Here is a 13,510-nt window from a genome sequence, read left to right on the forward strand (position 1 = left end):
TTTGTCCTTATTGACTTTCATCCTATTTACTTCAGACTATTTCTCCAGTTTGTCCAGATCATTTTGAATTTTAATCCTATCCTCCCAAGCACTTGCAACCCCTCCCAGCTTGGTATCATCCGCAAACTTTATAAGTGTAGTCTCTATGCCATTATCTAAATCATTGATGAAGATATTGAACAGAACTGGACCCAGAACCAATCCCTGGAGGACCCCACTCGTTATGCCCTTCCAGCACGATTGTGAACCACTGATAACTACTTTCTGGGAACGAGCTTCCAACCAGTTATGCACCCACCTTATAGTAGCTCCATCTAAGTTGTACTTCCCTAGTTTGTTTATGAGAAGGTCATGCGAGACCATATCAAAAGCCTTACTAAAGTCAAGATATACCACATCATCTGCTTCTCCGCATCCACAAGGCTTGTTACCCTGTCAAAGAAAGCTATCAGGTTGGTTTGACACGATTTGTTCTTGACAAATCCATGCTGACTGTTATTTATCACCTTATTATCTTCTAGGTGTTTGCAAATTGATTGCTTATTTATTTGCTCCATTATCTTTCCGGGTACAGAAGTTAAGCTGACTGGTCTGTTGTCCAGGTTGTCCTTATTTCTCTTTTTATAGATGGGCACTATATTTGCCCTTTTCCAGTATTCTGAAATGTCTCCCATCTTCCATGACTTTTCAAAGATAATTGCTAATGGCTCAGATATCTCCTCAGTCAGCTCCTTGAGTATTCTAGGATGCATTTCATCAGGTTCAGGTGATTTGAGGACATCTAACTTGTCTAAGTAATTTTTGACTGTTCTTTCCCTATTTTAGACTCTGATCCTACCTCATTTTCACTAGCATTCACTATGTTAGACGTCCAATCGCCACCAACCTTCTTGGTGAAAACCGAAACAAAGAAGTCATTAAGCACCTCTGCCATTTCCACATATGGTAGCATTGGGGTTGTTTGGGTGCCTTAACTATATATTTCAGTGACATAACATGTTTGACAGGTTTCAGAGTGGTAGCCGTGTTAGTCTGTAACAGCAAAAACAACAAGGAGACCTTGTGACACCTTAGAGACTAGCAAATTTATTTGGGAATAAGCTTTTGTGGGCTAGAGCCCACTTCATTGGAAATACATGTTTGAATTTCCTTTAAATTAAATCCTAACTCTGCGTTTCATGCATATATAATACTTGGGATAGAGATAACTGCTACATCCCTGTAAGATATTTTACCCTAAATTTCTGATATGTATTCTCAACTCTTAACAATTTTTTTTGTATTAAAAACGTCATACACGAATAGCAAACAAGAAGCCCAATGAAAATATTACCACACAACGTAATGATTTGATTATATGAAGTATTCGTTTTTTTATATTAACTTTTATGGCAATATTCACCAGTATACTGTATAGCTGTTTTATGTCACTCTGGAGCAGCACAAAGCAGCAGAACATACTTGCCAGATCACTCGCATTTACACCTACTTTGCATTGCCACAGTGCAAACCAGCTGCACTGCAGATCCCAGTTTCTCCTTAGCTCCTGTCCTCCAAAAATCCCCCAACTCTTGCACCTCCCTACATTTCACAGCACATACCATCCAACTTCTCCCTCCTCCTTGTATCTCACACTCCCTTGCACACATGTAACACACCAGTTCCCCCCCCTTCCTGTTCCACTCACCCTTCCACATATACACCTTGTTTCCCCCTCCTACCATCTGCTGAGGAGATCTGGTGCAACAGGTAGCCTTTCAAAATACATATATAGGATTAAGTTTTGTTTATTTTTCTGCCATTAGTTTTTGAAACTGAAAGTTTAGATATCAGCAGAGGCTGGTATATAAAAATCTCCTCCTCCAGAAAAATTTCAAAACTGGTGCCACCTCCAATGATTCTCAGCTGGACTGAGGTCATAGCTGCCCTCAGGTAAAATGCCTTCTTTCAAAACGGCCACAGCCTCACAATGTTTTCAGGGAGAGTTAAGCAAGTAGTCTGTGTCCTCTGTCCTACTAAGAACAACTGGAAATGGCAGCTACCATGAAAGAGGGCAGTTCTAGGTGGAATTATTTTAAGTAGAACATAGCCAGGAATAAAACAGGAAGCCAGGGGATAGAATGAAGAATGGGGAGAGCACAGAAATTAGGAGAGAAAGCGAGGCAAAGGAAAAACATACACATAGAAAAATAAAAGAAAACTCTGAAAGAGAGGACAGACAAGAGAAGAATAATGAACAATGAACAGATAAGGGAAAAATAAAAAAAGAGAAAGCGGGAACTACATATACAGGGTAGAAAATATAGGAAAGAAAGGGGTAGCGACTTAAAAAAACAAGAAAGGAGATTCATAGAGGCAGATACTTCTCCCCTCCCCACAATGCCAACTTGTGGTCTGTGCACCACCTAACACAGAACACTTCCAGGCAGCCTAAAGAGATGTTTCTGTCACTGTTAGTTGAAAACACACAGGGAGACACAGCCAAATTGCAAAGTGACCTGGAGAAATTAAAGCAGTGAGGGATGAAGGCCACAGGGTACGAACTAATCCTAATAATAAAGGGCCACATGCTCCATCCACTGAGACACGCACAGGGGAGCAAAATGAGCAGGACAAAACCCCTAAACATACAAAAATGGCAATGTCCATATGGCATAGTCTCCCTGAGACTACAGAAATTCCTCCATATAACCACCATATAACTGGCACTTCAAAAATCTGGAGGCAAGAATCCAGGGTCAGAGGCAGGATTAGGATCAAGGAATGGCTGCTCTCCAAGGCATTACCACTTTACCCATTCACATGCAAAAGTCCTGACCCAATGATTGTCTTTTAAAAGCTGCCCATCCCCAGGGTGGATAAAACTTGATACAATTAATTTAAAACATTTTAAATTTAAATTAAATAAGTCACCAAGACCAGATGATATTCACCCAAGAGTTCTGAAGGAACTCAAATATTAAATTGAAGAACTCCTAACTGTGATACGTAGCCTACTGCCTAAATCAGCCTCTGGTACCAGATGACTGGAGGACAGCTAAAATAACGCCAATTTTTTAAAAAGGCTCCAGAGGGGATACTGGCAATTATAGTATTGTTAGGTAAGACTAACTTCAGTACAGTAGAACCTCAGAGCTATGAACACCAGAGTTACAAACTGACCGGTCAACCACACACCCCATTTAGAACCAAAAGTACACAAACAGGCAGCAGCAGAGACAAAAAGAAAGCAAATACAGCACAGTAATGTATTAAACATAAATTACTAAAAAATAAAGGGAAAGTTTAAAAACAAAAGATCTGACACGGTAAGGAAACTGTTTCTGTGGGCTCCTCGCTATTTTTGTTGATACAGACTAACATGGCTACCACTCTGAAACCTTTTAGAGTAGCAGCCGTGTTAGTCTGTCTCCGCAAAAAGAAAAGGAGTACTTGTGGCACCTTAGTCTCTAAGGTGCCATAAGGTGCCACAAGTACTCTGAAACCTCTTTCTGTGGTTATTTCATTTAAATTAAGATGGTTAAAAGCAGCACTTTTCTTCTGCATAGTAAAGTTTCAAAGCTATCTTAAGTCAAAGTTCAGTTATACATTTTTGGAAGAACTATAATGTTTTGTTCAGAGTTACGAACATTTCAGAGTTATGAACAACCTCCATTCCCAAGGTATTTGTAACTCTGAGGTTCTACTGTACCAGGCAAATTCCATTACCTCCGTGACATAAACGTAGCCTTAAAGATGTTCCACTTAGAGAAGATTCAATTAAGGGGCATGTGATAGAGCAGTGGTTCTCCAACCAGGGGTACATGTACCCCTAGGAGTACACAGGTCGTCAAGGGGGTATATCAACTCATCTAAACATTTGCTTAAGTTTTACAACAGACTACATAAAACACACTAGCCAAGTCAGTACAAACTAAAATTTCATACATTGACTTGTATATACTGCTCTATATGCTATACCCAGAAATGTAAATAAAATATTTAAATTCCAATCCATTTATTATTATAGGGTTATAGGGTAAAAATGAGCAAATAAACAATTTTTAGTGTACTGTGACACTTTCGTATTTTTATGTCTAGTTTTGTAAGGAAGTCGTTTTAAAGTGAAGTGAAACTTGGAGCATGCAAGAGCAATCAGACACCTGAAAGGGGTACAATATTCTGGAAAGATTGAGAACCACTGTGATAGAGGTCTATAAAATCATAAATATTGTGGAGAACATAACTAAAGAAGTGTTGATTACCCCTTCACATAGTACAAAAACTAGGGGTCACCGAATGAAATTAATAGGCAGCAGGTTTAAAAAAACAAAAAGGAAGTATTTCTTCATGCAATGCACAGTCAACCTGTAGAATTTGATGCCCGGGGATGCTGTGAAGACCAAAAGTAAAACTGGATTCAAAAAAGAATTAGGTAAGTTCCTGGAGGATAGGTCCATCAATAACTATTAGCCAAGATGGTCAAGGACGCAACCCCATGGTCCAAGGTGTCCTTAAACCTCTGACTGCCAGAAGCTGGGACTGGACGATAGGGATTGGATCACTCGATGCCTGCCCTGTTCTGTTCATTGACTCTAAAGTATCTGGCACTGGCACCGTCAGAGACAAAATACTGAGCTAGATAGCCCATTGGTGTGACCCAGCATGACCATTCTTATGTTCTTAAGAATTAGAATTATGTTCTACAGCTTAAAATTTTAAAACTAAACATTTAAAATTAAATTTGAAAGTGACAACCTATATTAAGGCATAACTTACTATAATCATTAAATACAAAAAAATATTAAGCAGTATATGTTTGCTACCAAATTTTAAAGAAAATCAGGCCACTGAACTGGTGGAAATTCCTGGCTAGGCACCTGGAACCAGAGTTGGAGTTCTAAACCAGCTTTTTACAGCAATAGCCTCCTCTGCAGGTGCGGAGAGACTATTTTCTTTTCAGTTTATTCAGCTAGTTCAATTCAATGACTAGTTCAAACTAGGTTTCAGAGTAGCAGCCGTGTTAGGCTGTAACTGCAAAAAGAAAAGGAGGACTTGTGCCACCTTAGAGACTTAGAAATTTATTTGAGCATGAGCTTTCGTGAGCTACAGCTAAGTGAGCTGTAGCTCACAAAAGCTTATGCTCAAATAAATACGTTAGTCTCTAAGGTGCCACAAGTCCTCCTTTAGTTCAAAGTAAAGAACCCAAATGGGAGATGAAAAAGCAAAAGAGCTCGTTTTCTTCTTCCAATCTATGAATGAAAACTGGATCTGAGAAGATGAGTTCTACTACTTCTAAAATTTTGAAGGGCTTGGTGACTAGAAACAATCAGTTTAATTCATCAACTACAGATACTACTACTTTTGTTAGCTTTAAATGCAAAATGGCTGATACGAATTTTCATCCAAGGAGGCTGACACAAATCTCAAGTAAAAAATTAAGCATTGCTTAGTAAATAAAGAGCTGCATCGTTCACCATCTTCTAACATAATAAAAGATGGAAAAATTAAGAATCTGAATAAAGTAAGTTAAGCTAAGTAGATGCTTAAATAAATTTATATAGATATAGTGTAGCCTCCTGGTTAGTAAAAAGTAGTACCAAAATTTGCATGAAGGCTAAATGTAGTTGTAAATAATAAGTTTTAATGGCTATCAGCTAATATGTATAAATCGCTCTTTAGGAAAATAACTAAAAGGTACCAGTGCAAAATACAATTAAAAGCAATTAATTTAAGGTTGCCTACTTGCTGATTTAAATCGCTTTGCATTAAATCAATCTACACTGCCCATCCTACTCTAAATCAGACAGACAACCACTCATAATATCAGGGAGATGTTGAAGCAGCAGAACTCTTACAGCAGTAGTGGGCAACCTGCGGTCCGCGGGCAGCCTGTCAGGGTAATCCGCTGGCGGGCTGCCAGACAGTTTGTTTACAACAAACTGGCCACTGCTTCCCGCAGCTCCCATTGCCGGGAACGGTGAACCACAGCCACTGGAAGCTGCAGGAGGCCATGCAAATGTAAACAAACTGTCTGGTGGCCGGCCAGCAGATTACCCTGACAGGCCGCAGGTTGCCCACCACTGTCTTACAGGAATCAATGTTGTAATGAGCTGCATGGTCAGGAACTTTTATGGAAGTACAACGCACCTGGCACATGTCTCAGGATCTGCTTGGAACATCCACAAGTTTAAAGACACCAAACCCACTTCTTGTTAAACAGAGTGAAAATCAAACACCCCACAAAAAGTCGGAAGAAAACTTCTTGAGTGGGAACTTTCCTATATAGGAAATTATTTGGACTCAAGTTCAACACTAGCAGAAGTGACAAAGGGACATCCATAATAATATTAAAGCTATTTTATCTTGTCTCCTTAATTCTATTTGAATAATTTACTCATGTAACCAAGAAGGGCTGTTACTGTAGAGACTGTGCAGAATCATGATCAGGTATATGGAAAGAAGGTGGCCCATCAAAACACTTCCATCTTAAAAAGATCCACAACATGAAGAAGTTTGAGTCACTGCTACAATGTGATTTCCCCAATACCATTTTCTACTATAAGAAATGTATCTCAAGATTAAATCATAATACTCATTATATACAAGAGAAAGGTTGTAGTAACTGCTTGTATTTGGTTCATAACACGATAAAACTGAGCAGAACTGGATTTACATAACTAATCTTCAGCATTAATAATAGACTGGTTTGTGTAATGGGAAAGAACTATCTTCAGTAGTATAAATCAGACAAATTTCAGGACAAAAGAAAAAAGTGTTATTTTAGATAAGACCAAATAATGGCAAACTCTGAAAGTTGCATGCACAAAAAATTAATGACAGGTTTCAGAGTAGCAGCCGTGTTAGTCTGTATCTGCAAAAAGGAGGACTTGTGGCACCTCAGAGAGTAACAAATTTATTTGAGCATAAGCTTTCATGAGCTACAGCTCACTTCATCGGATGCATTCAGTGAATGCTCACGAAAGCTTGTCTCAAATAAACTGGTTAGTCTCTAAGGTGCCACAAGTCCTCCTTTTCTTTTTACAAAAAACTAAGGCAGCTTTCTAATTTTGGAAACCTCTTTAAGCTAGAATTCTTACCAATTATAGAGTGCTTTTCATCTTCAAAGTGCTTTACAATTACAAACATTAACGTGAAAGTTTAGATATTATCTTTTACTCTCACCTTAGTTTTTGCTTTTTAAAGTTATTGTTTTCGTTTATTATGTCAGTTTTATTAAGGGGGAGGGGGTTTCTCTTGCCATTTTACTTTTATGTTTCTTCTTCTTTCCTGATTATTCTCACCTACTCAGAGCCAGGCTCTACAAAGCTCACAGTCACAAGCAACCCCTGGAGAGGGATCTATTAATGTAAAAAGAACAAGGAGTACTTGTGGCACCTTAGAGACTAACAAATTTATTAGCGCATATGCTTTCGTGGGCTAAAACCCACTTCATCCTTCTTCTTTTTGCTGATACAGACTAACACGGCTACCGCTCTGAAACCTATTAATGTAAAGAACCTATTTTCATTTTTTAAAAATTGCTAGCCTGTCCCCTTACAATGAATACCTACCTTATGTTTTCACGGCTATGTAAATTGATTGCTAGTTTTTAAAGAAACAAGCAGCAGGGCTCCACTTCTCCCACAGTTGCACTAACACACTTTTTATATAAAAGTGAGTCAGTTATCCCAACAAATCCACCCCACAATCTTTTGGAAGGTTCTGCACATAGAGACGTGATAATGGTGGACAGGAAACAATTTAATTTGGCCACAATAGATACAGCAAAATGTTTTACAGGCCTCTCCAAAACTACAAAGGCTGGCTCTAGACAAGTAAGATCATTAACTTCCAAATTTAATGATAACCACTGAATGACTAGGAGAGGTGTAGCAGGATTCTGCCTACAACAGTTGCAAAACAAGTACTCTGTATTTTCAGTATTTTAATTTTTTCATATTATTGGTTTGAAAGGAAATGTGTTCAATATCCACAAACAGGTCACTGGAACAGTATTTACCAAACTAAATGCGAGGAAAGAGGTTGAAATTAAAATAGTTAGGTGTTAGTGATATACAACCCAGAGAAACCAACTAAGTACCATGAAATCCTTTTTAGGCTTTGTCCACACTACACAGCTTTTAGCAACACAGCCGTGTCACTAAGAGTCAGGCAGCATAGCCGCTGTTTGTCGGCACTTTTAGCAACAAATTTCCTCCACCCACAATGAACAGCGTTTGTGTTGTTGACAGAAGAGCGCTCCTGCTGACAACACGCTGTTCACACTGACACTTGCCGCAGCAAAACTTTTGTCTTTCCCGTGGGGCAGGGCGGGTTTAGCACCTCTGAATGACAAATTTTGTCGCTCAACTGCCAGTGTAGACATAGCCTTAGTGATATTTTTTTCCCATAACAGAAAATTAAACAATAAGTGTACTGGAAAAATTTGGGATTTTTGTTCTACTTAATTGTAAGTACAGTTTTACTGTGTTAAAGGTTCACTAAAAGGAGGTTTCACTGCATACAGAATGTAACTAGGATCGCCTCATCCTCCAGGAAGGTCTAGTCCTCATGCATTACTAGATATGTATTATATCCCTTCAAGAGTATTTGATAGAAGGCCAAACCAGCTGTCTTCAGTACCTAAGTTATAAAAACTAGCAAAACCCCTGAAGTTGGTTTCAAGTGTTTGATAGGTTTCTAATTTAAAAATGCATCCATTTATTTTGTAACAAATTTTGCAGACCATCTGAAAATTCTGAAGGACATGAAGCTGCCTGTAAATATTTTATGATATGCCCATCTGTTTGCTAGTTATTGTGCTGTTTGCGATATGATTACAAGACGGGGGAGGGGTTACTATCTATGCAGGAAGGGAGACAATTAGTTAATAGCAACTGCTGTGAAGTCTATCCCTGACCCCCTGGTTGGCCACATAAATTGGTTTAAGCAGGTTCAAGAGAATGGGGAAACAAGTAATTTTGGAACTAATCAAAAGATAACCCCTAAAGAACAGGGGAGAGAGAGAGAGAAGCAGCAACTGCAGGGAAGGAGGCCAGATGAAGACAACAGGCCAGTTACCTGAAGGGGTGCACTCAGATGTGAGAAGAAGTCAAAGGTGCAGCAAGCCCTGACCAGTGACAAGAGTAACCAAGAACAGGCCTTTGTAATGTTTGCCGAATAAGAAAGACAGCCATTGGAGTTTATAAAAAGTCACTACACTCTGTATGCCCAACTCATAAGTTTGATGTGTTTTCTTAAAGATGCATGACTTATAAATATATTCCATTCTTAACTCTTGGAATATTACCATTTTTAGTCTGGTACCCACATGAATCCTTAGGAGTATGCACGTACAACATTTTCTGTTTTCTCCAGAGAGTTGGTACACAGTCACAGTCTACAACATAGCAGCTGTAAGTGTTATCACATCACATGCTGTAAATGTATACCAAGTATGCACATGTTTCTAGGCTCATAAGCTCTTTGAAGCAGGGACCATTTATTTCAAAATGTTTGTACAATGCCTAGCAAAACAGGGTATTACACAGCTAAGTTTGACATGCTTAAATGTAGCACTTAAGCTTTGTATTTTAAAAAAGAATTACGCTGATCAGTACCGTTCATGAAAAACTACAATTTTTTTTAAATTATGGGCCCCATATTGCTACATTTACTCAAATTGAGTAGTATTTACTCATGTGTAGACCCATTGACAAATGCTATAGGTTACAGAATCAAGCCTAAGGACCTGAGATCCTGCAATGAGCGCTCTCTGTGCAGACAGATCCCTGTACCAATATAGAGGTCATTGCTGGACTGGGGCTCCAATCCTGCAAACACTTATGCACATGCTTTATCACACTGAAGTCAAACAGGACCACTAATGTGCTTAAAGATAAGCTTGTGCATAAGTATTTGCACTATCAGACCCTAAATTGGTAAAATTCATCTTTCTGTCCTTCCCAAAGCAGGCACGGCTCTATGAACAAAAAAGGGAATTCCTATGTGCTCTCAACAGAGCATCGAGGCTCAGCAGTCTGTTTCTCTGTTGAATCTCCTGTAATACAAACAATTCCAGATAATTACATCATGAATTTTTAAGCAATTAAAGACAAAAGGCAGAAGTATTTTTGCGTGGAGGTTATGATGTATAATAACTGCCCTCTAACAGTGAAGCAAGATGATGCCGTTGAACTTCAGTTTACATTCTTGGATCTCTGTCAAGATACTAATTCAGTAGTTTTAGTACAGTTAAGAGGCAACCCCAAATGCTCAGCAGACAGGAAAGAAAACTGCTAGGAGTCTCTGGCTCACACATTTTGGGCATCATTCTTATGATGATTTTTGCAATGATTTTTTTGGTGCATATAAATTAAAAATTCATGTAAATAATGCAAGGGCTCTAAAGTAAAGCTATACAAATAAAGATATTAATAATAAAGCTAAGACTCCCTCTTTAATTCACTATTACATTTAGGTTTTCCAGGTAGCTTATATATTGCACCACCAGTATTTTAATGTCTAAACACAAAAAATTATATTCAGCCTTATTACAAATGACATTGTTTCTGTGCGTTTAAGACAGGCTTTTTATGTTGTTTGAACAGAGTTTATAGAGGTTAAACGTAAGACAACAGTGAAGCATAATTTTCCCCAGGAAATTAACTACCAAGTCATCTTCCCTTTTCAAATTTAAGAATAGCAAAATCACATCATTAATATATACAGAACCTACTACCCTATTTACAGATAAGCCACTCTTAAAAAGCAAAGGCATACATCAAACACTTATCTTTAATTAATGATCAAATTATCTGAACCCCAATTAAAAAATGGTTTCCAAACTAGATTATAGAAATCAAGTAACATTAGGCTTCACACATTGAAATGTATGTTTTATTCCAGCCTAAAACATTAACATTCAATGTTAAATCAACATTCAACAGACCAATCTTTATTAAACTTATACATTGAAGCCATCAGGCCACTACTAAATGAATTCTCTCTTCCAATAAAATTATCAGACGAATACACCACTGATAACTGAACTAGTCCTACAATCAATCTGTTAAAGATCAGCTGTTTGAAATAAACTGGCAGATCAAACACACAATCTACATTTTATCAAATTTTGCCCTACTCTCCACCCCAAATATTGTACTGTGGGAGGGATGATAGGATAGCATATGTATGCAGAATTGTTGTAGCCCTGTTGGTCCCAGATATGAGAAAGACACACAAGGTGGGTGAGGTAATATCTTTTATTGGACCAACTTCTGTTGGTAAGAGAAGCTTTCAAGCTTAAACAGAGCTGAAGTTGGTCTAATAAAAGACATTACCTCACCCTCCTTGTGTCTCAGGATAATAATGATTAACATAAGTAAACAATGCAAAACATGCACTGCTCAAAACATGATGTTAAAATTACAAACTTGACCAAACCAGCTCGTAAAGTGATTTTAACAATCAACAGTTGCCTGACGTTAACTTGCAATCTGATTTACTCATGTCTCCAGGCCGTTAGGCCTACTGTCACTTGGGTTTATGACTAAAATATTTCTCAAAAATAGCGATGTTGATCATAGCTAAGTTGCAAGTGTTTACAGCAAGAAAAAAGGGGACACTAAAACACATGTAAACAGAGAGAGATATGTATCTATGTATTTTAAAATTGAACAACCCCTGTGATTAGGCTTCTCAGGAGTTAAAAAGGGAATGAGTCCTAAGGCAGTACTTGTAAAATGCTCTACATTTCACTCCATCACAGCAAGATCTGCCTCTAAACTGTGTATACATTAATATCTAAATGGCGTTTATTAAATGTAAACCTTTTCAAACTTGCTTCTAGTCACAGATTTAGACAGATACGTTTATTAAACGACCCAGCATCTCCATACCAAAGGTATTTGATGAAGTTGCTTTATTTATTAAGCACTGCCTACGTACACAACATTACAAAACACGGAAGAGATACTGGGCCTGCCCCCGACAGCTTAGCTGGAACCGGTTCCAACAGATGCCCAAGGCCTGCTGCACAGGAGGTGAAAGATGCTTTGTACCGGATTGGGCTGGGGTGGGGTGAAGGGCCTACCCCCAGGGCTGCAAGCGTGCGGGGGGCCCCCCCAAGGTAACTCCCACTTGTGATGCGGAAACTTTGGAAGGAGGCAAGAGCCAAGTCTCAAGATCTGAAACACCAGGGAGCTCGCCGGCCCAAGAAACCGTTTCAAAGCAGGGACAGACGCGTGTCAGGGCCGGGTCCCCCGCAGCCAGCCCCGTCTGCAAATAGCGACACAAGACTGTTGCCCAGCCGAGGACCTCACTCTAAGGGTGGGGGGGCGGATCATCCGCCCAACCAGAGCCGCCTTGCCTGCTCACAGGGACCCTACCCAGGCCTGGCCTCCAGCTCCTCAGCCACGGGAGCAGCTCGCAGCCAGCTCTTCGCCCGGCAGCGCTAGGCCTCGCTGCGGCTTCCCAGGCCGCGATAGAAGGAGCGGACTCGGCGGCCCCGGGAGGGGCCCTTGCGGGAGGCCCAGCAGCGTTACAAGGAGGCGCGACCTCGCTGCACTGAGGGGCCCAGGCAGGGAGAGTTGTGACCCCGCCCGGGGCCCAGCCGGACGGATGGTCCCTACCCCGTATGGAGGGGTCTCCTGAGCCCACCCCCGCTCTCCAGGAGGCCCAGCCGGGCGGGAAGGCCGTTATACCCCGGCGGGGGGTCCCGGCCGGGCGAGGGGGCGGCCGCACTTACTCTCATTTAACACCTCCAGCAGCTCGGCGCAGCTCTCACACATTGTTCATTAACAGCAGCAGCCGCCGCCGCCGCCTCCTCCCGACCATTGATTGATCCACTCGGTGCTGATTGATGATTGATGGGGGGCCGGGCGGGGGGAGAGGGGCCGGCCTGGGATCCGGGCGGGGGGAGGGGGCGGCTGATCAATGCAAATGAGCCTGTGGCGGCGGCGGCGGCGGCGGCGGGGAGGAGAAGCCGAGTCACTCACTGGCTCCCAGGGACTCCACACGCCGCCATTTTGCTGTGGGGGAAGGAGGAGGGGGGCAGGGCGCTCGGGCTCAGCTCGGCTATTTCCGACCAGGCAGGGGACGAAGGCAGCCGAGTCCCACCGCCCTCGCCCCTCCCTCCGGGGCCGGCCCTCTACCCCTCCCACGCCGGACGGAGCGCGGGGGGGGGGGGCGGAAGTCGGGGCCGGAAGCGTAAAATGGCGTCGGCTGCAGCTACTCCTGGCTCAGGCTGCCCCTCCCCCACCCGACTACCAGCCGAGTGCCAGGGCAGGGGGGGCTCCCCATAACCCCCCCCCACACCCGAATGCCGGAGCACGCGGGGGGGCTCCCCTCAATTCCCTCTCCCCCACCCGAGTGCCCTCCATGGCTTCACTGAAGAGCGAGCTGCTCTGCCAAACGCACTGCCTGCCTGGAGCCCTTTAATTTCACGATTCTTACTCCTGTCATCAGTGAGAAATCTAACATTTTTAGAAAAAAGTCAGTCTTTGGAACAATATTTTATTTCTTTAAC

General features: G+C 41.3%; 1 protein-coding gene across 2 annotated transcripts in view; it reads right to left on the reverse strand.

Annotated features, from left to right (window-relative positions):
- USP34 (ubiquitin specific peptidase 34) overlaps window positions 1-12,855 on the reverse strand; it is a 275,304-nt gene extending 262,449 nt beyond the window's left edge. For both annotated transcript variants that reach the window (XM_074949535.1, XM_074949534.1), the window contains exon 1: window positions 12,731-12,855. In XM_074949535.1, the coding sequence (XP_074805636.1) occupies window positions 12,731-12,773 (43 nt within the window). In that variant the 5' untranslated portion in view covers window positions 12,774-12,855. The remainder of the gene's footprint in view (window positions 1-12,730) is intronic.
- Window positions 12,856-13,510: the final 655 nt, after the last annotated feature.

This window comes from Natator depressus, chromosome 3 (genome assembly GCF_965152275.1).
Source record: "Natator depressus isolate rNatDep1 chromosome 3, rNatDep2.hap1, whole genome shotgun sequence".
NCBI classification, from domain to species: domain Eukaryota; kingdom Metazoa; phylum Chordata; order Testudines; family Cheloniidae; genus Natator; species Natator depressus.